Below are 26,919 nucleotides of genomic sequence, written 5' to 3' on the forward strand. Positions count from 1 at the left end.
AAAAAGAAAATACCTGCCCCCATTTACACTGTTTTCTGCTGGAACTTCTGTACCACCGCCGACAAGACTGATTCATCTCTGCGAGCCTCTTTTATTGTGTGAAGTTAACTTCACCAGAAAAGTGAATTATACAGTATCAGTTTTCAACCTGCTGACCTCCAAGAAGGAATACCTTGTTGGACTTTGGACAAACATGAAACAATATTTATATTTCTGTGGTCTCTGGGCTGTAAAGCTTTCTTTTCTCAATACCTCTTTTACTGTATGATGCAAAGGAGACAAAGTTGGTTTGTCTGTGCAATTAAACTAACTCGGAGTTCATTCTCTCTCGGGTATGTTGTGGGTTTTTACAATGATCAATCACAGTTTCAAGGTCAATATTACTATTTCAATCAGTCTTTTTTTAAAATCAAATTTATTTAATCTCCACCAGCTGCCATGATGGGATTTAAACCCATGTCTCCAGAGAATTAACCAGGACTATTTGTCTAGTGAAATTACCATAACACCACTATCTCCCACCTAGGAGTCAGTGTAGTATTGTCAGAGCCATGTGTCTAAGCAAGCATGGAGATAGCTCCTAGCTTAGACTTTTACTGTACTTTTGTAGATAGTTTTTAGTAGTTTATAAATACTTACTGTAAAACTACCTAAGACAATGAATACCTTAATAAGACCTATCAAACTATGCCTAACACCCTACAACACAATTCACTCAGCTTCTCATCATAGATCACCCTCTTGTCCCCCAGGAATCAATCTAGCAAACCTTTGCTGGACCAGTTCCACTATTCTTCCTTAGATAAATACATCAAAATTGCAGAGTCTAGATGTGGTCTCCGAAAGCTTTGTACAATTGTAGTAAGGCTTCTTTGCTCTTTTACACCAGCCTCTTGCAATACTAGGGACTGTCATCTCTATTTTTAAAGTCTGTTTAAATGTTATTTGGAGCCTCCGATTTCCACAGTAATAAAAACTTAACAATCAACATGACTTCCACAATGGCTCAGCTGTTTAAAACATGAGGTGGTTGCACCATACTGTCCAGCGATAACCTAGACATGGCTTCCAATTTGTGCTGTGTTAATTGACCTCTATCAGGGAATCTGCCCTCAGTACCCCCAGTAACAACAATAGTACCTTTATTGTAATGAAACATCCCAAGTCATATCGACAGTTCCAACGCGCCACAACGAAAAACCGCACCGACCTCCTCAGAAGACAAACACGGGACACGGTGGACAGAGTACCCTTCATTGTCCAGTACTTCCCCGGAGCGGAGAAGTGGCAACATCTTCTCCGGAGCCTTCAACATGTCATTGATGAAGACGAACATCTCGCCAAGGCCATCCCCACACCCCCACTTCTTGCCTTCAAACAACCGCACAACCTCAAACAGACCATTGTCCGCAGCAAATTACCCAGCCTTCAGGAGAACAGTGACCACGACACCACACAACCCTGCCACAGCAACCGCTGCAAGACGTGCCGGATCATCGACACGGATGCCATTATCTCACGTGAGAACACCATCCACCAGGTACACGGTACATATTCTTGCAACTCGGCCAACGTTGTCTACCTAATACGCTGCAGGAAAGGATGTCCCGAGGCATGGTACATTGGGGAAACCATGCAGACGCTACGACAATGGATGAATGAACACCGCTCAACAATCACCAGGCAAGACTGTTCTCCTCCTGTTGGGGAGCACTTCAGTGGTCATGGGCATTTGGCCTCTGATATTTGGGTAAGCGTTCTCCAAGGCAGCCTTCACAACACACAACAGCGCAGAGTCGCTGAGCAGAGACTGATAGCCAGGTTCCGCACACATGAGGACGGCCTCAACCGGGATCTTGGGTTCATGTCACACTATCTGTAACCCCCACAACTTGCCTGGACTTGCAAAATCTCACTGGCTGTCCTGTCTGGAGACAATACACATCTCTTTAACCTGTGCTTAATGCTCTCTCCACTCACATTGTCTGTACCTTTAAGACTTGATTAGCTGTAAAGACTCGCATTCCAAACATTATTCATTATTCTGTAACTTGAGTTGGTGTCTTTATATGCCCTGTTTGCTGTTTGTTAGCAGATCTACCACTCACCTGACAAAGGAGAAGCGCTCCGAAAGCTAGTGGCGTTTGCAACCAAATAAACCTGTTGGACTTTAACCTAGTGTTGTTAGACTCCTTACTGTGTTTACCCCAGTCCAACGCCGGCATCTCCAAATCATGGCTGCATAAGAGGCCAGAATTAGGTCAGCACAGATACATTGGAGGGTTGTTGGACTGAAGGAAATCACAAAGATGGAGAGGGGTGAGGCCGTAGAGGAATTTGGAATCAAGAGTGAGAATTTTAAAATTGTGTTCCTGGACAGAAGATTAAAGATTAACGTACTGGAACTGTACCAGTGTGGTTGCAAAGCCCTCACTGGTACATCCAAATAACCTACTGCCGATCACTCTTTATGTCCATACATGAAGAATGGCTACTAGGGCAATGTGCCAGAGGAAGCGGTTACCTTGGCATGTCATCAACACATGAAAGTAAAGTTGGATACTGAATCTCAGACATTATAGTCCTTTAAAATTGGTATCTGTGTTTTTGAAACATTGTTCATAATAATGAACTAACATTATAGAGAAGCTGGAATTTTTAACAATTGTTAAATTGGTGTTGATTAAACTGGCCAGGTGCTTTTATATTTCCATGCACAGTGTATGTTTACATCTGAGATTTCCAACCTGCCGTACAGGGACATATGCTGAATCAAAGGTAGACCATTTCCCAAGAAAGGAAAAGGGGATTTAAAAAAGTCATCAGAAACATTCAGTTCAACAACAAAATGCATAAATCTTGGGGTAAAACAATCTCTCAGCAAAGAATGATGAGTGACACAGGGTAAATCTAAAAAAGGGAAAACATATATATAAATTAAAACCACAAATTTCAAAAATATACATTCATCTTGTAAACTGTGTGGGGAAGCTTCAGACAGCAATTTTGTTCTAATTCAGCTTCTCCCCACCTAACAATCCAGAATAACAATAACTGCAATTTAACATAGAGGAGACCTTAAAGAGAATTACCGGTCTTCTTGTTGCTTAAGCAAAGCTTCAGTTTTGCTGTGAGATTCAGTTTTCAGGTTTTCCAGCTGTTCTTCCATCTAAACCCAAATAACATGTTTCAAGATGATAATATCTAATTCAACTAGTGAACAGATAATGACACAATGATACTGAATTGTTTCTCAGAAATAATAATGCAGAGTAAACGTGGAAATCTTTTTAATAGAAAGTTGGAATATTCCTGGAACTAATTTCCAATGAATAAAATCTAGATCTAAATGTCCCTTCTGTGGCTGTCATTACTTATCTATCATGCCATAATTATTTCCATCTCCTCACTTGTTCTTGTTAACTTATGATTCCCCTCTCTGGATCTTACACTTTCTCACTTCTGACTCTACTTCGATAGTTTGTGCACTTTCTCCATCTTTTTATAGATTTCTCTTTTTCCCTGCTTCCACTTCATCCTAATGTCTGCCTCTCTCTCTCTCAAACCTTCCTTGTTTTAATCTACTTATAATATTTTTTACACATTAGAGTCATAGAGATTTACAGCATGGAAACAGGCCCTTTGGCCCAACTTGTCCATGCCGCCCTTTTTTTAAAACCCTTAAGCTAGTCCCAATTGCCCGCATTGGCCCATATCCCTCTATACCCATCTCATCCATGTAACTGCCTAAACGTTTTTTAAAAGACAAAATTGAAGCCACCTCTACTACTACCTCTGGCAGCTTGTTCCAGGCACTCACCACCCTCTGTGTGAAAAAATTGCCCCTCTGGACACTTTTGTATCTCTCCCCTTAAACCTATGTCCTCTAGTTTTACTGTCCCCTACATTTGGGAAAAGATATTGACAATATAGCTGATCTATGCCCCTCATTATTTTATAGACCTCTATAAGATCACCCCTCAGCCTCCTATGCTCCAGAGAAAAAAGGCCCAGTCTATTCAGCCTCTCCTTATAACTCAAACCATCAAGTCCCGGTAGCATCCTAGTAAATCTCTTCTGCACTCTTTCTAGTTTAATAATATCTTTTCTATAATAGGGTGACCAGAATTGCACACAGTATTACACACATTAACTGAAGCAGTGGCAGTAACTTCACTTCTCTTATCACTGCTCTCAGTTTCAGTCTCTAAGTTTCTTTCTTTAACCTGCAATTCACACACAATTCTCCAATTATAAGAGAAGCGAAGTTACTGCCACTGCTTCAGTTAATTTAAAGGGACCGATTAACCAGAACTAGCTATTTTGAAGAAGAATGTGTGGCACAGTGGTTAACAACATTGCCTCATAGCACCAGGGACCTGAGTTCAATTCCAGTCTTGGGCGACTGTGTGGAGTTTGCACATTCTCTCCATGTCTTCGTGGTGCTCCGGTTTCCTTCCACAGTCCAAAGATATGCAGGTTGGGTGGATTGGCCATGCTAACTTGCCCATTTGTATCCAAACTTGTGTAGGGTAGGTGGATTAGCCATGGTAAATGTGTGGGGTTACGGAGATAGTGTGGAGGAGAGGGCCTGGGTGGGATGCTTTTCTGGAGAGTTGGTGCAGACTTGATGGGCTGAATGGCCTCTTTTTGCACTGTGGGGATTCTATGTTCTATGAATGCTTGTGTGAAACTCAGGTTGGTAGAGAGTATCTGTTGAAGGAGAATCTGTGTCTGACTTGTGCATGGAGAAAGGAACTGGAGCTCTGAGGAAGACAGAAGCTGGAATTTTACCAGCCCGCCCGCTAGAGGAATCGGAGCAGGCGAGGGACGGAACATGGAAAGTTCCGTTGACCTCGGATGGGATTTTAATGCTTCGGGACAAGCGAGGTCATAAAATCCCGTCCAGAATTTTGATGAATTTTGTGGTTGAACATGATGCCATATGTGCTAAGTGGGCTACCTATTCAATCCCTGAGATCTATCTTTGTTGCATCTGCTCTTTCAAGTGCAATTTATAGTTTATACTGACTACAATTTGTCTGTTAATTCATATTTAATTTACGTTAATTTTGGTTTCACTGCTAAAGCAAAAGTTATAAAAGGTGAGATAATGTCCTTGGGTTTTTTTGCTGTGGATGTTCGATAAATTTGGTTCCTGTGGTCTGTTGGTTTCCACAGAGATCATAACACAGGTTTTCTCTTCTGCCACAGAACTGAAAGATCTTTTATCAAAGTTATGAATGGCATCCTGTGTGATTGTGAGAAAGGTAAATTACTTCTGCTCTCCCTTCTTGACCCGTGTGCAGCCTTCAGCAGGCCTAACAATATCATCCTCCCCTAACACCTCTCAAGAGGTGCTGAGACTGCACTTGGCCGTTTCGATTCTCATTTATCAAATCATTATCAGGTTATCACCTGCAATGTCTTCTCTTCCTATCTTCCTACTACCACAGGTTCAAGAATCTATCCTTGGCTCCATCTTAATTCTCATCTGCATGCTGCCCCATGATAACACCTCACCACCATCCCTCCCAATTTCTCCACTGCTGCTAAATTATCAGACTGCTTGTTGTGCATTAGTACTGGATAAGCAGTAAAATTGTCCGCTTAAATATTAGGAACACCACTGAGTTGGTTGTTGCTTTAAGGATCCCGTGAAATTAGTTTAAATGGTCTCAACGCAAGATTTGCCTGCATCTACTCTAAAAGCCATACCAATATTTGGTACTAATCAGTAAGCTCACTCAGAGGGCGCTGCTCCAAACCCCAGTCCCTAGCTATCAGCTCCATTCCTGTCCTCAACAACTGCTCGCAGCTGAACCAGTCTGTTCACAAAATTTGGCCCTAAGATATGCATCCAACTACATATTCACACTACCACTAAGATTGCTGGTTTCCACTTTTGTAACATCGTCCAGCTTTGACCCATCTTAGTTCGTCTGCTGCTGAAATCCTCATCTGTGTCTTTGCTACTTCAAGACTTGACTATTCCAAGCATCCCCAGCGAGCTTCCCACATTCTATACTCGGTAAACCCGAGGCCAACTCTCTGCGGACCATGTTCTTACTTACACAAAGACTATGCATGTGAACCTGTTGACTCCAGATAAGCAATGCCTTGATTTTAAAATTTTCACCTTTGTTTTAATTCCTCCCTTTCTTTTTAATCTCATTCAGCCTTACAACCAGACGTCAGTGTGGAGTGTGTAACTTGTTGCTGACCATAAAATCTGAGCCACTGCCTTGGTCAAACAGGTAGTTTTCAAGGTGCATCGTTGAGAAGGGGGAAAATTAGATGAGCAGAGATGTTCAGAGAGAAGTTACCAGAGCTTGCAACTAGGTGCACAGCTTTGAAAATCTGCATTAGAGGCCAGAACGACAAGACCACAAAAATCTCAGAGAGTTCAATGTTGGAGGGGGCAAAGGATTTGAAAAGGAGGATGGAAATGAGTGGACTGGCAGACAATGTGAGCAAGAATAGCAAGATGAGGACTTGAGCTTCAGCATTTTCAATTTTTAAAAAATCATTCAAAAGATCTGGGTTTTGCTGGCTAGGCCAGCATTTATTGCTTATCCTTAATTGCCCTTGAGAAGGTGGTGGCGAGCTGCCTTCTTCACCCGCTGCAGGTATACCCACAGTGCTTGGCTTGCTAGAGCATCTAAGAGTCAACATTATTGTGGATTTGGAGTCACATACAGGCCAAACCAGGTAAAGACAGCAGATTTTCTTCCTCAAAAGGGCAGTAATGAACAAGATGGGCTTTTACAATGATTTAATGGTCACATTAGACTCTTAGTTCCAGAATTTTTATTGAATTCAAATTTCACCATCTGCCATGACGGGATTCAAACTCAAGACCTCAGAGTATTATCCTGGATTACTAGTCCAGTGATAATACCACTATGCCAATACCACTAAGTTGGATTGTCTTCCAGCTTCTTGTGCAGTAGACCTGAGGCCAGCTGCGGTGAGAATGGGACAATGTGAGGAATAGCAGTGAGACAGGCCGATAGCCAGATCGAAAGTTAGGAAGAAACCTGGCTGAGGCCTGAAATCTGGGAGTCAACCACTGTGAAAGTGACAATGGGACAAAAATGAGTCAAGTCCGAGGCAGCGTCTGATCGAGCCCTAACTAAATGCATTTAATTATTCCCTGCCAGAGATACATTAGTAGTCATGTGGTTGGTAGGGAGCAATTGGAAATAGTCACACAGACACACAGGTGCATGCATATCAATTCTTGTTAAAATAAGGCTGTATAAACAAATAGAAATACTTCAACTTGTACTCAGACTGATATTAATAGAACAACTATGTGGCAATGCGCCATAAGCTCAAGAGTGTCACAAACTTGATAAATGGAATGCGCTGAAGTAAATGATGTCAGCTGTGTCTGCTGTGGGAAACTATATTTATCAGAAACTATATCTGTCTCAGTATCCTTAGGCAGGGGTAATGGAAAGTCAGCTAGGATTCCCAGACCCACAAAACACTGTGCCAGAAAATACATGCAAAACACCAGACGATCAACTCAAAAATATAAAAAAACAGCCTTACCTGTGTCAGGATTAAGGCTAATTCTATATTCTACTTCTATTATGTATTTAGAACAACAAAATTATGATAAATTATTCAGAAAATGATGGATTTCAAACTTGGCAAAATATCAAAAATACATATTTTCCTGGGAAAATGATCAGATGTGACAATGCATTTCCATACCACTAACTCAGAGGTGCCCTCCTTGTTTGCTTCGCATATGATTCTTCAGATAATAATATTTCTGACTGATAACTTATTAGTTTGTTGTCTCATGCTTCACTTGGACTGCTTCTAGACATCATGCATTTATATTGAGCCTCAGACATTCCAAGGTACTTCACATAGGCACAAGGAAAATATGGATATCAAGCAAAAGGAGACATTATGTGGGAAGACCAAAAAGGATACGAGGGTACTGGGAACCAATATAGGTCAATGGCAATGGGGCTGAGGAGTTGAGGCATGGAATAGGAATTGAAGGGGTCGAGAGAAGTTTTGGGAGAATTACAGTAGATGTTGTCTGTGTAAATGTAGAAACTGATCCCATGCCTGTGGATGTCAACATCAAGGAGCAACATTTTTGAGGCAAGTGAGTGGGCTAAGGATAAATCCCTGAGAATGTCTAGAGATATTGGCGCATCACAGGAAAAATAGCCATTGCTGAAGATGCTCCAGTTACAGTGGGAATGATAAAAGTAGAAAGAATGTATTGCAGTTGTACAGTGTCGGATAGGAGGATGGTGTGGCCAATTGTCACTGGTTGCAGAGATATGGAAATGAATGAGAAAGAATAACGCACTGTGAATACAATAACAGAAGGTGTCATTTGTGACTTTGATGGGGTTGATTCAGTGTTCTGGTATGGCAGAACTGGATTGCAGAGATTCAACAAGAGGTTGTCAGAAAGAAGGACACAGATTTTGAAGTAATAAGGACTGGAGAAAAATGGGAATTTGAAGCTCTGGCAACATCTATGGAGGGAGAAGCAAGTTAGCATTTCAGGTTGATGAGTTTTCATCTTGTTGAAGTTTGGGCAGGTACTTCTATGGACCCAGGGTCAGGAGTGGGTTTTTTGAGGAGTGGGGATGATAGCATTTCTTAAGGCAAGAGACCAATGCTCAAGGGAGGGGGATCATTTATTCATGGATATTTGTATGATCAGCACTTCAGAAGGACTGGGTTAAGGGAGCACGAGGTAAGTCTCATCGAGAGGAGATGCTCAGAGAGGGCGTGATGGGAGATCAGAGGGAAACATGACAGAAATCAGAGAAACATGCGATGTGTTTAAGAGTTTGACCAGGAAAAAGAAGGCAGCAGTAAAAGTAGTTGAACAAATAGGCTCCTTGAACTCCTTGTACTAGGGGTACTAGGGTGGAGGAGGCAGGAGAAGCAGAAGCCCCTGGATAAACCTGGAATAGTGGGTGGTTTTGGCAGAGGGAGATGAAATCCAATAGGGCATGACACATTACAGCCAGATCCAATAATAGATGGCTAAAACAATTGTGCACTAGATGAGCTCGTCTACACTGCTCAGACTTGAAGGAGCAAAGCTATACTAGAAAAATTGATGAGATGGGTGAGTTTTTGCTGGGGATGAGGAGATCAAATGTGCTTGAGTAAACAGTATCCCAGAAATATCCAAGTTCCATCAGAAATCTTTAGAAAACAATGGTCAGGACTCTACCACAAGCTTTGGGACCCTGACATTGAGACTAAATGGGGGTCCTGAGCCCACATTTCCAGCAGTGGAGTCTGCTCAGCAATTTCACTGCTTTTTGAGACATGTAGCAGAATTTTACCGCTTCGCCTGCCCAAGGCTCCTAAGATCTCACCAGAGACCAACAGAGAATGCTGTTCTGCGAGCCCCGTCCACCTCGATTCCGGGGCGGTCATGCCGGTAAAATTCTAGCAATTCCAGCTCCAATGCCCTCATGGATAACCCCTTCATGAAGCTGGCAGCCCCTCCACACAGCAGGATGCCACCATGGCCTCAACAAAAGACCCAAATGGCGTCATTAAATATTTAAATTGGCTGCCTGCCTCCATTTCGCACACAGCCTCTTTGCCTGCAGTCCTGTCACTGGGAAACCTTCCTGATGGTAGAACTGCATCAGAAAACTGTCCCAACATGGTACCTACCATTTTCCTGGCAATACCCCGCAATCCCACAGGGTGGCAGGGTAGCACAATGGTTAGCACTGCTAGGATCCAGGTTCAATTCCAGCCTTGGGCAACTGTGTAGAGTTTGCATGTTCTTCCCATGCCTGCATGGGTTTCCTCCAGGTGTTTAAGTTTCCTCCAACAGTCCAAAGATGTACAGGGTAGGTGGATTGGCCATGCTAAACTGTCCCTTAGTGTCCCATGAAGTGTAGGTTAGGGGGATTACTGGGGTAAATATGTGAGGTTACAGAGTTAGGGTCTGGGTTTGATGCTCTGACAGAGTCAGTGTAGACTCGATGGGTTGAATGGCCTGCTTCTGCACTACAAAGATTCTATGATTCTATGAATACTGCCCAGTGTGTGCAACGCCCCTCAGCCCCACCCAAAACCCAGGATATTTCCACCCAGTGAAACATGTCAATCACTTACTGGACCAAGTCTTTCTTTGAGGTAGCAATTGTCAGCATCCGTGTCTCTCAGGATTTTATCCACTGTCGTGCCCATTTTCTGGACAAGAAGGTTGCAGATATTCTCATGTTCATATATTTTCTTGCCAGTGCGCTCTTCGTAATTCATCAGTGCTTGACGGATTTCATTAAGCACAGTATCGTAGACATGTACCTTTTTCCTCAGTTGCTCAATCTGAACGTTGGCATCTCGAACAGTCTCATCCTGCATATGATTAACTATTTCAAGGTCTTGCACTGTGTTATGCAGCTTGCATATCAATTCTCCTTGGTCCTGACTCTCTTTAAATCTGAAATAGAATACAAATTCACTGATTTCAGCAACTTTAATGTTTGGCCTGTAACTTGCACTTTTTACAGCTCTGCTTAAATACCTTTAAATCAATCTAGGCCAATATAGAACAATTTTTATATTAAAGTAGAAAAATCCAACTGGGAATAATACAGAAGTATTATGAATGAGGAAAAATAATAGCCAGCATACTTGCCCACTGTCACCATTGCATAAAATCTGGTGGGTCTACCACGATAGCAGCACCTTTTGAGATGTCAGCAAGTTTTGGCTCTGGAATTGCGTGTTAATGCATTGAGACTCCAGGGGTGATGGGGGCAAGATGGAGAACAGATGGACCATAATTCTAAAATGCACCACCTGGTATGCTGCTAAGCCACACAAGGAATCTTCCAGTTGGAATCCCTGGTCTCTACCTAATTAGCTGATTTACAGCTACTTTGCTTCAGTCTTCTACCACTGGCCTTAGTAACTTTGTGTAAAGATGAAGTAGGGAGGGCCGGGGTTAAAAAGAAATCAGTCAGATTTCCCACAGCTGATAATTTCCATTGTATACATGTGTGAATTTCAGGGGAAGATGGAAAATGCTATTCCATGTTGGCACTCACAGTTGCCATAAGGAATGGCTAATTGGACAAGAAAACAGAGCGCCAGGTAAGGGAGAAAGTGCATCTTGGCAGGTAGTTAGTGTCTTCAAGAGAAATGGTTGAAAATTGGACAGAGTTCTTTTTAAAAAGGAACAACTGTTTACGTAAGCTCAGGGTTGCTTTGTGTTCCTTTGGATTTAACTGTCGTGGCACCCTCCAGATCAGAGAGAAAGATATGATAGCAAGTTTATTCGCTCACAAGGCATCTACAAAAAAACATAACCAGGGCTGCAGATGGTTGGAAACGTGAAGCTACGGTCTGCTCAGATTGTTCACATTTAAGACCACAGATGTTGTATGATATGGAAAATATTAGGGGTGAAATTTTCCCATAATTTGTCAGAGTGTCAGACTCTAAGTAAATCAAGATGTGTATCTCTCCAGATGCACAGGCAAGTTTTCAGACCACTCTGATAAAAACAAATCGGGGGGGTGGTTTACACTGTCCCTCTAGCAGGCCGGGGCCTGTTACAGCCGGCCACAGAGACTGGAGCGCCATCTTTAAAGGGTGCCCGGGTCAGCACTGAGGCACCAGTGCTAACCACTGAACTGCCATGCCACCCTGTAACTGCATTTGTCAAAACATTCCACGAAGTTGACCTGCATTTATCTCCACATTGAAAAATTAATAATGTTAATTGGGGAGGAGGTTACAGTTGGACAAAAATGAGGGGGAATTTAAATAAGCCTGAAAATTTGTTCACCAGATTTCCCGACAGTAAATCAGGTCAGTACTTGCCTGAGATCCATCAAGCTATCTCTTTCAGCTTGCAATTCCTGTAATTTACTCTGCAAATCTATCACAGACTGTCTCATATTAAATTTTGGCTGTTCATGATATTGAACACTCTAAAAAGAGGGAGGAAAATGTATAAGATGTTTAGCACAATGAAGCTTCAATTTATTGTCGTAACAGTAATTCATTTCAGGTCCATTGTCATTAAAAAAGTTATATGTATATGAATACTAACAATAAAAAGAAAGCAAATTACCTTATCACAAAAGTCTAACTCTAAGTAAAATCTATGATAAAACTATTCCAGTAACATTAAAATGATTAGTCAACGAGTCCCTTCATAAGTGCATTTCATCATCTATTCACCAAACTCCTGTTAAAAGTTCTTATGGAAAAGAGCACGCACAAGTTCAGGGACCATTTTTGTCCTGCACCTCAGGGATTGCAGTCTTTTCTCTGCATACACCCAACAGGAATAATGAGACAAGGGGTGATTCTCATTGTTCAAGATACTCTTTACTTTCATCAAGATTCTTCAAGGACAGCATTACTTTCATTAATTTTCTGTGAAGAAAAATCTGCAAAGAAATTTTAATGTACTTTGAGCTAACAAAATGCAGTGATCACAACTTCTTTAAATTCTAACCTTGCATCTGCCCATTTTAGAAACCTTGCCGATTTGTAGTGCGCTAAATTTCAAATTGGGGCATGCTAAATGAAAATTAAATTTACAGAAATATGAGAATGATTTTCATAGCACAACATATAATTTCAAGTATTCTTCGTTCTGCACCCGGAGACCCATCAATAATCAAAGAATCATTGTTCTTTTTAATATTCGCCAACGTTAGAAATATATTTGATTTGTCCATACCTTGTGTATTATCCCTGTACTATGGAATTTTGTCATAAATACCTGTCAAAATAGTATGTTATTTTAGTTATGCAATCCCAGCACATTATCACAGTGATTGCTGAGATATTTGCCTTAAAAGGCCACATGAACCAGCATTGTGGATCTTAAAATGTGGTGGCTATTGAAGAAGGTGAATACTGCAGTTATGAACTTCAACAGTTATAGTATTTTCCCCATCTCTGAATCATTAGTATCCTCCTCCACTTCCTTAAAGACATCAAAGTGTTACAGATAAAGGAAGGTCTCTGGTACCTCAACCAATTAGTTATTTTCATGTACGAGCCAGATGAGTGGCAGAAGGCCATTCAATCATGGGGCTAGTGGGTGTCACAGCCACGTTTGATTCTATCCAGACCCCACATCTATAATAACAATACTCTCTTTCTGTTCACCAGCTCTGAAAGAGAGTCATAAGAACTCAAAACTTTAACTCTGTTTCTCTCTCCACCGATGCTGCCCGACCTGCTGAGTTTTTCCAGCATTTTCTTTTTTTTCTTCAGATTTCTAGCAACTGCAGTATTTTGCTTTTATCTCAGTTTTAGTCTGTTTGAACAGTGTTGATTGATTGGTTTAGGGGCACATCTATCATGTCTATTGGTGGATTTATTGCCTGATGCATTTGGAGGCACATGGGGCGTGCAGCGGACTGGAGCACTTGATGTACGTGCAGCTGCCAATGGTGGCAGTAGAGTGTGGGCTGGTTGATGGGGGAAAACAGTAAGAGTTTTAACAACACCAGGTTAAAGTCTAACAGGTTTATTTGCTACCAAATAAACCTGTTGGACTTTAACCTGGTGTTGTTAAAACTCTTACTGTGTTCACCCCAGTCCAACGCCGGCATCTCCACATCATGATGGGGGAAAAAACAGCAATGTAAGGGGAGCCCAATAAGAAAGTTACTCTCACTGGAGAGATCATAACGAGCCATACATAATGAGGCTTGGCTGTTCGAGAGCCGAGGCATTATTACTTTTGTTAAGACAGCTGCCTTATAGTGAGATGATTTTTTTTTTAAACATTGTGGAAAGTAATGAATGAATAACTTTTTAAAGTTTTTTTGTTAAGCACATCCTGCTGCCACTATAGGATTCATTGGTCTATACAGTGTATAAGTGGGTCAATTGGTATGGAAGTGCAGAGGTTGGCATGGGGGCATAAGGGACCATGAGGATGGGTGAGGCTGTAACTTGACGTAGGGAGCATGAGAGGTCATGGGGGAATGGGTGTAGTCTACAGCTTGGCACTGGGCCATGAGGGTGGTATAGATGGGGCATGGGGAGTGTGAGGGATATGAGAGCTGAGGGCTGGAGGACCTTTGTGTTTTATTTTAACTGGGACAAAGTCCGACAAAGTTTGGTTGCCACATCAAATGGCTCAGCAAATAATAATAAATAAAGTTTACAACAAACATATGAATGTCATGGAAACGAGAAGATGCAGGTATCGTATCTACAATTTCTCCAAAAGCAAGTTCGTAATCATGACCAGGAAAGGGAATGTAATTTTTTAAAAAAAATCTCTGGGTATAGTTGTACAAGATACCTACTGGTGCTCAGCTCAAGAGTAGGACTGACTCCTGAGTGGCATCTACCCATACTTTCAAGCATGGAAATGGAGAGGTAGAGGACAAAAAGATATATTTTCAAATAATTTGCTTTTCATAAAGAATTTCTCTTCACTTGATCACTTATATAAATTGTTTACCTCATTTGCACAGTCATCCATTGGCTTCTCCACACATGGTGATCCAGAAGACGGGACATTCTTTCTGGATACAACCAAATCCAGATCATATTTCGTAGTCTGTGGCGATTTGTTACGAGGGATTTTTGAGTTAGAAGCCTGAAATAATGAGCTACGAAATGGAGATCTCACATTTGGGAAGGCTGCTGCAAAAAAACCTGAAAAATCAATTTAAAAACAAAGAATTGTTTGGCAGTACAGAATTTGAGTATTTCTGAAAAAAAGACATTGTCACAATGATGTGACTTGTGCATAAATGATATTAATCTGTAATTTCACTGGCTGACTAAACATATATTCAACTGATTAAAACAGACTTTTAAATGACAAAAAAGGTGTTGGCTAAAGGTGGCTGCCACAAGTCACCTGATGTATGGTATTGCAAGTTAACCAACTTCTGGAAAATTCCACTGTGAACTGTAAATCAGATATGCCAAGACATTCTATGGAATTTCAGACCTAAGGATGTCAAGAACTACTTCAAAGGGATTTACTGAAAAAATATACCAGACCTAAAATTTCCATTTCCATAAGGCTACCTCTTCAGCAGAGACAGAAAGTCTGCTGGAAGGTTGGTTATCTGGAGATATGTCTTCCTATCACATTAAACTGAAAAATGATTCATTCAGGGGGTTAACGGCTGGGCCATTACAGAATCTACTTATCCCCCTCGCCATAAAAAAGCATTGTCAGTTTGGATATCATGTAAACAAAACCTTGGGTAATAAATATGGGGAGAGGTCATGTGATTGAGGTAACCATTTTGAAATTCTTTTAATGCAGCATGCAAGTTGAAAACAGTGTTCAGTGTTTTTAGAATAATCTGACTGCAGAGCAAGGTACTCAGATCAAGTGGCTGTTCTTCCAAATTTTGTTAAGTATCTCACGTGGGTTTTGGGGGTGTAAATCAAATGGAAGCAGAAGGAAATTTGTGTTAAACTCAGTTTAGAAAATAAGTAACTATGTTTATTGTACTTTAAATATCTTCAAACATTTCAGGTGGTATAATTATGAATATTGATGTTTTGATTTCGTTTAGGAAAACTGTTTTGATTTAAACCATGAATCTTGTGCTTTCAGTCTTTTATTAAATATCTGGGTTTTCATTACTGATCACTACTGAGATCATGACAATTGGTCTCATCTGGGATTATAACAAGTGCAAGAGTAAAGCAGTTTTACTTGCATTATTTAGGGCCTTTGTGAGATCGCACCTGAAGTACTGTGTACAGTTTTGGTCTCATTAACCAGAGAAGGATACACTTGCCTGAGAGAGAGTGCACCCAAGATTTTCTACACTGATTTCTGAGATGAGCAGATTGCCCTACGAGGAGAGGTCAATGCGAATAGCCTATATTCCATTGAGCTTAGAAGAATCAGAGCAAATCTCATTAAAACACATGGAGTTTGACAAATAGATGTTGGGAGGATGTCTCTCCTTGTCGCAAAGTCTAGAATTAGGGATCACAGTCTCAGAATAAAGGGTCAGCCATTTAGCACTGAGATGAGAAATGTCTTCACTCAAAGGGTGGTGATATTTTGGAATTCTCTACCCCAGTACTCTGTGGATAATCCGTTGTTGAGTAGATTCAAGACAGAGATTAGCAGAATTTTGGATACAAAGAGAATCAGGTGATTATAGAGATACAGTAGGATCTAGAAGTAGACAATCAGCCACAATCTTATTGAATGATTGGGCAAGTTCAAGGTCAAATGGCTTATTCTTGTTCCTATTTCTTAGGTTGTAATGTTCTAATACCATGGTCTGAAAGGGAAACTGAAAAATGTAAAATAATGCTGAAAGGGTTAATAGTCACACAAGTTTAAAAATCACAGGCTGAAAAACAAAGGTCTTCTTATAAGAGCCTTCATAGACAGACACCAAGGCCATTAGTCTGGCAAAGCACAAAAATCAGACATCTGTAACTGGAAAATGGGAGTGATCCACAGGTACAGAAACGAGCTGCGCTATGAAGTAGTACACGCTGATTGGATATTATAATGAAGCAAGCGTAAAGTGATTGTGATTGGTTTATGCTAATTACTTGTAATTGATTTTGAAAACTTTAATTGCCTTTGTATCTTGGAATACAGCACTCTGGCCAGCTACAGGGATGTGAACTGTAGCTTCGCAGCATCCTTCCTATAGCTCGTATTAAAACAGTTGTTGAAGAGAACTCTGCTACTTATCTGGTTACTCGAAGGGTAAAGTTGTGATCAATTAAAAGGCTGACATCAAAGCCCACATCAAATGCATTTTGAAACCATATGCATATGGTGAACACAAAGAAAAAAGTGTGCAGACAACCATTTGAACGTAGAAGATATATAGAACACAGAAGAGATCGAGGGCAAAGCAAGGTAGAAAATTAGAAAAAGTTCGAGACACCTATAGAAAGAAACAGCTTACATCAATTTTGAAACAAATTTAGTCAAATTAAATATTTTTAGATTTGTTCTGATGTTATTCACAATGAATTATATTTTAGCTTTCCCCTCACTTCACGATTGGCAAAACCTGCGGTGGTTCAGAAATCTTACATCATTTGGCAAATAGCATCGTCCTCTTGGGATCAAGATGTGTGACCAGCAGCATAACCAAAGAATAGTTAGTTTAATTTAATTCCAAGATTATGGTTACCATCAGAAATTGGTAGGGTGGGTACCAAAGGCAAGCTATGCTTCAGCACAGCCTTTACATTTCCTTTTGCATTCTCTACATTACCCAACAGTTCATGGTTCAGGTTGTCCAAAGGCATCATCAGGCAGTCATTAATAATCATAGAACTATCATAGAAACCCTACAGTGCAGAAGGAGGCCATTCGGCCCATCGAGTCTGCACCGACCACAATCCCACCCAGGCCCTACCCCCACATACTTTACCCGCTAATCCCTCTAACCTCCACATCCCAGGACTCTAAGGGGCAATTTTTTTTTTAACCTGGCCAATCAACCTAACCCGCACATCTTTGGACTGTGGGAGGAAACCGGAGCACCCGGAGGAAACCCACGCAGACACGAGGAGAATGTGCAAACTCCACACAGACAGTGACCCGAGCTGGGAATCGAACCCAGGACCCTGGAGCTGTGAAGCAGTACAAGGGAAAAGGAAAAGTATAAGTACAAGGGAAAAGGAAATATAGAAAACTAGAAACATGGGCTGAAAAATGGCAAATGGAATTTAACGCAGACAAGTGTGAGATATTGCACTTTGGAAGGACAAATCAAAGTAGAACGTACAGGGTAAATGGTAGGACTCTGAAGAGTGCAGTTGAACAGAGAGATCTGGGAATACAGGTACAGAATTCCCTAAAAGTGACGTCACAGGTGGATAGGGTCGTAAAGAGTGCCTTTGGTACATTGGCCTTTATAAATCGGAGTATCGAGTATAAAAGTTGGAGTGTTATGGTAAGGTTATATAAGGCATTGGTGAGGCCGAATTTGGAGTATTGTGTACAGTTTTGGTCACCTAGTTACAGGAAGGATGTAAATAAGATTGAAAGAGTGCAGAGAAGGTTCACAAGGATGTTGCCGGGACTTGAGAAGCTGAGTTACAGAGAGAGATTGAATAGGTTGGGACTTTATTCCCTGGAGCGTAGAAGATTGAGGGGAGATTTGATAGAGGTGTATAAGATTTTGATGGGTATAGATAGAGTGAATGCAAGCAGGCTTTTTCCGCTGAGGCTAGGGGAGAAAAAAACCAGAGGGCATGGGTTAAGGGTGAAAGGAGAAAAGTTTAAAGGGAATATTAGGGGGGGCTTCTTCACGCAGAGAGTGGTGGGAGTGTGGAATGAGCTGCCAGTAATGCGGGGTCACTTTTAACATTTAAGAAAAACTTGGATGGGTTCATGGATGAGAGGGGTGTGGAGGGATATGGTCCAAGTGCAGGTCAGTGGGACTAGGCATAAAATGGTTCGGCACAGACAAGAAGGGCCAAAAGGCCTGTTTCTGAGCTGTAATTTTCTATGGTTCTATGGTAAAGCCATCTGGGAAAAGGGAGGTAAAGGGAGTTGCTTTAATCTATTTCCCTTTGTTCCAAATGTGAACATAATACCCCTGTAAACTCATTACACTCAAATCATTGGCAACGTATGAATAACAGTAGAATAACGGTCAGAAGAAATTCTCATTAAACCATGTAATGCTCTGACCAGACTGCAGCTCGAAAACAATGCCCAGTCTGCTGGCCAAGAAACAAGGGGAACTATAAAGTGCTGGAAAAATTCAGCAAGTCTGGCAGCATCTGTGGAGAGAGAAAGAGAAATAATATGGAGTCAAATGTGACTGACTCTTATTAGAAATTCTAGTTCTGCTTATCTCTCCATGGATGTTGCCAGATCTGAGCTTTTCCTGTACTCTGTTTTTATTTCCGATTTCCAGCATCCACAGTATTTAGCTTTTATTAAAGGAACAATGGAGATGTTTAAGTTCTCGGTGTAAAAATTCTGGATTGTGGAGGGAAATGTTGAGCTTTTCAACCTGGGCGAGATATTCTGAAAGGTGGATATAAAAGGTTTACAAAATTATTCAGGAAATTTAAAAAAATCTCAAACATTACCTTAAACTGAACTACCCTCACTATTTCCTCTACTACCCATGGTTAAGGTTTATGCATTTAACTTGGTTCGGCTCCCACTTGTCTCAAAGCAACTAATATAACTCTGTCAATGGATTCTCTCCTTGTCGCTTTATAGTCATCAGTGTCCTTGAAAAATCCATTCTTAACTCATACCTCATCCTCATCAATATGCTGCCCATCAACATTGTCACCTTGCACAGCACACCACTCTAACTCTGCCATTTCCCTCAGCCCGACAACCACCACCATGCCATTGGACTTCCTGGTTGATGTGAGGACCTGGTTAAACCAATAGTTTCTCCAACTGGATGGGACGTGCTGTCAAAGTAATCTTGGTGAGTTGCTGCAATATATCCTGTAAATTGGATCTACTGAAGCCACACTGTGCCAGTTATGGAGGGAATAGATTATCGAATCCGGTGGCAGGACACTGAATAAGCACGGTTCATTGTTCTGGATACTGTTGAACTCCGATTCTTGTTGCAGCAGCCATCATAGGAACACCAAGATGTGTTTTCAATCATTCTTGTAGACATTGGCAAAGCTTTGAGGGGTCAAGAAGTGATGCACTTATCAGGGTACATAACGTCTGCTCCTATTAATATGGTTAATCCTTTTAAAATTCAGTTCAAAATGACATAGAAGATTTGGAAAGTGGAAAATTCAGTAATGCTATTAAAGGTCAGGAAGGGGTAGTCGCAGTTTGCCTTGCTGCAGATGGTCGTTACGTAGCACCTATGTCATGCAAGTGGTCCTTGACACTTGTCAGCCCGAGTTTAAATATTGTCCACATGTTGATGCAGTTCTGCAATGAGCTACTTCATTGTCAGAGGAGCTGTGAATGGACCTGAGCACATTGTAATTGTCACCAAACAATCCCAATTCTGACATCACAATGAAGGGAAGGTCATCAAAGGGGCAACTTAAGGTGGCTGAACTGCAAGTGGTGACCAGTGAACTCCTACACCAGCAAGTCTCCGACAACAATCACAACCACTTTCTTATAGGTCAGTGACAGCTCCAGTTATTAGAGGAGTTCCAGCTTTATGCCAAATAAAGTTGAATGCTGATGTTGCGAGCAGTTGCACTCACTCTCACCCCATTCTAGCATTTAGCTTTTGCATCAATGCCTGCAATAAGATAGTGATGAAGTCTGAAGCTAAATGGTTTGATGGAGTCTGCATTGGGAATTAATGAGTAGACCTCCGTGAGTAAATGTTGCCTCATAGCACTATTGGTAGCTCCTTCCATTACTTTGCTGATGATTGGGAGATGTCAGATAGGTTAATACATTTTTTGCAGGTTGGATATACCTGAGCAATTTTACACATCATTAAGCAGATAAAAGTGTCAGCTGTGTTCAAGCAGCTTGACCACTGGTGGAGCTGAAGGGGGTGGGGGTTGGGTAGCATAGGCCTGGCTAAGATAAATGGCCGCAGTTTACTGAGGTACAATGAAATAAGACCACTGTGGAATTGCAATGCCCCGGCTGATGAAGGCAAGCATGCCATTTGCCTTCTTAATTATCTTGGCCACCTGTGTTGCTACTTTTAGGGAACTGTGGACCTGCATGCCCAGATCCCTCTGTATGTTAAGGGTTCCGCCATTTACAGTATAATTCACACCTAAATTTGATCCTCCAAAATGCATCACCTCGCATTTATCCCAATTAAACTCCATCTGCCATTTCTGTGTCCAAGTCTCCAATCTATCTATATCCTGTTGTATCCTCTGACAATCCCCAGCATTATCAGCAACTCCACCAATCTTCGTGTCATCTGCAAACTTAGTAATCAGACCACCCACATTTTCCTCCAGATCATTTATATATACTACAAACAACCTGCGCAACACCACTAGCTACAGGTCTCCATTCTGAAAAGCATCCTTCCACCGCTACTCTGTCTTCTATGACCAAGATGTGGAGATGCCGGCGTTGGACTGGGGTAAACACAGTAAGAAGTTTAACAACACCAGGTTAAAGTCCAACAGGTTTATTTGGTAGCAAAAGCCACACAAGCTTTCGAGGCTCTAAGCCCCTTCTTCAGTGTAACTCCTGAAGAAGGGGCTTAGAGCCTCGAAAGCTTGTGTGGCTTTTGCTACCAAATAAACCTGTTGGACTTTAACCTATTCTATGACCAAACCAGTTCTGTATCCATCTAGCCAGCCCACTCTGAATCCCATGTGATTTAGTTTTTGTACCAGTCTGCCATGTGGAACCATGTCAAATGCTTTACTAAAGTCCATATAAACTACATCCATAGCCCTTCCCTCAATTATCTTTGTCATCTCTTCAAAAACTCAATCAACTTGGTGAGACGTTGACCTTCCCCGTACAAAACCATGCTGTCTGTCACTAACTAGTCAATTTTCTTCCAAATGTGCATATATCCTGTCCCTCAGTATCTTCTCCAAAAGCTTCTCCTCCACTGACGTCAGGCTCATCAGCCTATAATTTCCTGGATTATCCCTGCTTCCTTTCTTAAACAATTTGTAATGCACTACGACCATCACTCATAAAAATGCTTTACATCCTCCCTACAAAGACTTTAACATGTTAATTGCTTAAAATTGACTAAGTCACTACAAAAATATTTTTTGCAGTGTAACTCCAGAACAAAATGACCATGATCGAGTGTTGGCAAACAAAGCATTTAGAACCAAACTTATTTTCAATGTAGAGAGAAACCGAGAGGTGGGCCAGTGGGTGGGGGAGGGGTCAGTCCTTTTAGGCTAGGACACGAAAAGAGATGGGTAATTGATTTGATTGGATTTATTATTGTCACAAGTATTAGTATAGTGAAAAGTATTGTTTCTTGCGCGCTAAACAGACAAAGCATTCTACGCATAGAGAAGGAAAGGAGAGGGTGCAGAATGTAGTGTTACAGTGATAGCTAGGGTGTAGAGAAAGATCAACTTAATGCGAGGTAGGTCCATTCAAAAGTCTGATGGCAGCAGGGAAGAAGCTGTTCTTGAATCGGTTCGTATGTTTCCTCAGGCTTTTGTATTTTTTTCCCTACAGAAGAAGGTGGAAGAGGGTATGTTCGGGGTGCGTGGGGTCCTTAATTATGCTGGTTGCTTTGCCGAGGCAGCGGGAAGTATAGTGAGTTAATGGATGGGAGGCTGGTTTGTGTGATGGACTGGGCTTCATTCACAACCCTTTGTAGTTTTTTGCAGCCTTCGACACAGCAGGAGCCATGCCAAGCTGTGATACAACCAGAAAGAATGCTTTCTATGGTGCACCTGTAAAAGTTGGTGAGAGTCGTAGTGGATATGCCAAGTTTCCTTAGCCTCCTGAGAAGGTAGAGGCGGTGGTGGGCTTTCTTAACTATAGTATCAGTGTGGAGGGACCAGGACAGGTTGTTGGTGACCTGGACACCTAGAAACTTGAAGCTCTCGACCATTTCCACTTCGTCCCCATTGATGTAAACTGGGGGCATGTCCTCCACTACGGTTCCTGAAGTCGATGACTACCTCCTTCATTTTGTTGACATTGAGGGAGAGATTATTATGTTGCACCAGTTCACAACATTCTCTGTCTCTTTCCTGTACTCCGTCTCATCATTGTTTGAGATCCAACCCACTACGGTGGTGTCATCAGCAAACTTGAAAATTGAATTGAAAGGGAGTTTGGCCACACAGTCATAGGTGTATAAGGAATATAGCAAGGGGCTGAGGACACAGCCTTGTGGGGCACCGGTGTTGAGGGTGATCATGGAGGAGGTGATGTTGCCCATCCTTACTGATTGCGGCCTGTGGGTCTGGGATCCAGTCGCAGAGGGAGGAACCGAGCCCCAAGCTACAGAGTTTGGAAATGAGTTTTGTAGGAATAATGGTGTTGAAGGCTGAACTGAAGTCAATAAATAGGAGTCTGACATAGGTGCCTTTGTTATCTAAGTGTTCCAGGGTTGAGTGTCGGGCCAGGCAGCTGGCGTATGCTGTGGACCTGTTGCAGCGGTAGGCGAACTGTAGTGGATCCAGGCAGTCTGGGAGGCCGGAACTGATTCGTGCCATGACTAACCTTTCAAAGCACTTCATAATGATGGATGTCAGAGCCACCAGACGATAGTCATTAAGGCACGCTGCCTGGCTTTTCTTTGGTACCGGGATGATGGGTTTTTTTAAAGCTGAGAGGGAGCTCAGATTGTGTAAAGAGAGGTTAAAGATGTCTGCGAATTCCCCCACCAGCTGGTCCGCACAGGATCTGAGAGCTCGTCCGGATACCCCATCCAGGCCAGTTGCTTTCCGTGGGTTGACTTTCAAGAAAGCTGCTCTGACATCTGCGATGGTGACCTCGGAAATGGGTTTGGCCGAGGCTTCCAGGGTGGAGGGCATGCTCTTGCTCAAAACAGGCAGAGAATGCGTTGAGCTTATCGGGGATGGGTGCACTGATGGAAATAGCAATGACTCAAATTTTGAATAAATTTGAGACTTTGATCTAACAATATCTAAAGATTGAAGTAAATGCTGGGAATTGTAACCCTACATTACCAATGTGGAGACCGCAACATAGAGTTTTATTTTCCATTGTAATGTATTGAAAGAAAGGATTTTCTGTACGTTCTCAACATTTCAAACAATGAACATCCAGTGTCCTTTAAGATGCCTCTTTTAAAAGCCATCTTACCCATCAGGAAAAAGTGGGGATAATTGACCCAAATACACATGTCTAAAATTTATGATAATTGTACTATGCATCAAGACATCATCTCCACATTGTAGAACATGGGCCTATACTTACGATCTGTTTTTGACTTGTCGTTAGGGCTAGTTGAGAACTCATCGTGACTACAACTTCTACCCTCATTTAAATTCCAGTTGAATTTGTCCATTGTTAATTTGGTAGCAAGTTCTACCTCTTCCTGAAGTATCTTTGTTTCTTTTGTCTGTCTTTCTAGTTCTTTCCTGTAGATAGGAGCACAAAAATAGAGTATATTGTCACTGATGTTGGAAAATGTTCTATTAGCCAACAGTAACATCCATCATCTCAACCGTCACAAAAGAAAATCAGCCAATGATAAATTGCTTTTGCTGCGCTCATTATAGATAAGTCAGTAATGTTTTGGCTAAAGATTAGTCTTGTCCCTATTGCAAGTATCAACGATCAGATCTTTGCTCAATTCTAGTTCCTACACATTCCATAAAACACATGCAGAAGTGAAAATACAATACTTTGTTACATTCATCCAAAATAACTTTCCATTTTTAGTAACAAGGTGAATATTTTTTGAGATCTTCTTCATAGATCCTGAAAAAGTCACAAGAATTATAACTATAAGGGCCAGAATTTGTTGAAAAACAACTTTTCAAAAATGCAGTTATTAAAGTGCAAATCAGCCAGCAACACAGTGAGGAAGAAATAACACATGAATTGTGAATCCTCACAAGTTGCTGGTTGATTTGCAAGGCTCTGTGATTAGCTGCAAGAAAAGGTTTCTTGCGCTTAACCTTCCTATGAGTTACATGAAGTTGCTGCATTTGCACATTAATTGTCCATTAAATTCACCAAATTTTGCCAAAGTTTAGTCATGTTCAGCGTAAGTACTCTTTTAACATAACTGTTGATTCCCAATCAAACTCTCTTGCCAAGTAAACTATCATGAGGAATCATTATTCCTTCAGGCTGTTGTCAAATACAATTTAAAAATTTTTTTAAACTTTCCTTTGTCTCTTTTTTCTTCTCTCCCTGAATCCAATCTTTATTTATTTTTCTGCGCCTGATTTGACATTGAATTCAATCACTCTCATATCACCTTCCTCTCTCTATTTCTCAATCTTTTAATCTCATTGATTAATGAGATACAGCATTTGTCCCATTGTTCACCAAGCTCCCAGATGCACTATTGCCCTTGCCACGCCAATATCTGTTTGCAGTTTAAAAGCTTTCTGGGTAAAATCTTTTAAAGTTAAACTTGCTGCACGAAATCTAACTTTATGGGATATAGCTCCAGCAAAATCTGATTGATTATTTCCTAAGTTTAAGAAGTATTTATAGCACTGCTGACTCTGATCCTAAATTTTAAAAATGTTAAATTAATGAAAGTAATGGAGTCTTTAGCCTCAGTTACTGTCTTAAGGTGAAGGTGACCTCAACATAACCTCATCTGATTTAACTCTGAGCACATCTTCCAACCTCATATCCTCTACATCATGAAGACCATTAAGTTCCACCTCCACTTTGCCAGCCTCCACCCCTGCCTCAGTCCATTAACTGCCAAAACCCTCATCTGTAGATTTCCAACCACCAGAGTCAACTATACAAATGCTTTCCTGCTATCCCTCTATCTTCCATAAACACTGTTGCCGATAACCCAACTCGCGCCAAATTCTGTTCACCTAAAACCCAAATTCACTAGTCTACAGTGGCGCCCAGTCTTCCAACAATTCTGATTTAAAATACTTATCCTTGTGTTTAAATTACTTTGTAGCCTCCATATCTCAGTAGCCTCCTCCAATCCAAAAATTCTATGAGTACTCCGCAATCCGAGATTTCTGGCCTTTTCTACATTCCTACTTCCTTCACCTTACCACTGACAATCTTGCCTTCAGCAGTATAAGTCCCATGTTCTGGTATTCCCTCTTTAAAGCTCTCTACCTCTTGCTCTTTCTCAAACCTACTTCTTTGAACAAGCTTTTTCTTTTGGAGGCCAGATAAATGTTCATTATTGTCGTTGTTTAACATATTCTAGTCTTCAGGCCACTATAGTCTACTCTGACTAGAATCAGTGATTCTTTTAGTTAAACTGATGTTCATATTCAGAAACTGAATATGGCATGCTTGCCTTTATAGGACGGGGCATAGAGTATAAAAGTTGGGGTCTGATGTTGCAGATGTATAGAACGTTGGTTCGGCCGCATTTGGAATACTGCGCCCAGTTCTGGTCGCCACACTACCAGATGGACGTAGAAGCTTTGGAGAGAGTACAGAGGAGGTTTACCAGGATGTTGCCTGGTATGGAGGGGCTTAGTTATGAGGAGAGATTGGATAAACTGGGGTTGTTCTCCCTGGAAAGACGGAGGATGAGGGGAGACTTAATAGAGGTGTATAAAATTATGAAAGGCATAGATAGGGTGAACGGTGGGAAGCTTTTCCCCAGGTCGGTGGTGACGTTCACGAGGGGTCACAGGTTCAAGATGAAAGGGGGGGAGGTTTAACACAGATATCAGAAGGACATATTTTACACAGAGGGTGGTGGGGGCCTGGAATGCGCTGCCAGGCAAGGTGGTGGAGACGGACACACTGGGAACGTTTAAGACTTATCTAGATAGCCATATGAACGGAGTGGGAATGGAGGGATACAAAAGAATGGTCTAGTTTGGACCAGGGAGCGGCACGGGCTTGGTGGGCCGAAGGGCCTGTTCTTGTGCTGTATTGTTCTTTGTTAACTGCCCTGCACACCTGTGATAAAAACAGAGGAGCGTCGGAGGAAAGAAAGTTAGTTCCGTTAAAATCTGAAGTTTTAATGTATTGTCGACCGGTTTCATTACGCTTCCTGCTTTTGAAAAGGACTAAGTGCTCAATTAAGTTTGTTGTCAAGCTTGTCACAAATTTATTAGTTGAGGAAAATGGGGGAAAGAAACTAACTATATGATCAGAAAAGTTATGATTTAAGAAAGTAAAAAAATTGCCATGATGTTGCTGAATTAATGTACAATTCGTTTAGTCACCAAAATATTACCAGCAAGAACAATTCAGAAACTTGAAGTATTTAATGTTTCTGCGAAAAGGATGAATACTAAGGAATAGGTGTGTCTACGATAGTTTGTCAGAATTAGTGTTTAGGGACAAAGCACTGACTGATGGAAACTGCTACAATATAATCTCGCTCACAC

General features: G+C 41.4%; 1 protein-coding gene across 1 annotated transcript in view; it reads right to left on the minus strand.

Annotated features, from left to right (window-relative positions):
* LOC144508316 (coiled-coil domain-containing protein 158-like) overlaps positions 1-25,768 on the minus strand; it is a 111,497-nt gene extending 85,729 nt beyond the window's left edge. The window contains exons 1-7 of the mRNA XM_078236181.1: positions 25,615-25,768; positions 24,259-24,334; positions 23,828-23,991; positions 14,468-14,664; positions 11,851-11,960; positions 10,135-10,462; positions 3,093-3,169 (exon numbers count right to left, since the gene is read on the minus strand). Coding sequence (XP_078092307.1) covers positions 3,093-3,169; positions 10,135-10,462; positions 11,851-11,960; positions 14,468-14,664; positions 23,828-23,991; positions 24,259-24,334; positions 25,615-25,768 — 1,106 coding nt within the window. The remainder of the gene's footprint in view (positions 1-3,092; positions 3,170-10,134; positions 10,463-11,850; positions 11,961-14,467; positions 14,665-23,827; positions 23,992-24,258; positions 24,335-25,614) is intronic.
* Between the last annotated feature and the right edge of the window lie 1,151 nt (positions 25,769-26,919).

Source organism: Mustelus asterias, chromosome 1 (assembly GCF_964213995.1).
Source record: "Mustelus asterias chromosome 1, sMusAst1.hap1.1, whole genome shotgun sequence".
NCBI lineage: Eukaryota > Metazoa > Chordata > Chondrichthyes > Carcharhiniformes > Triakidae > Mustelus > Mustelus asterias.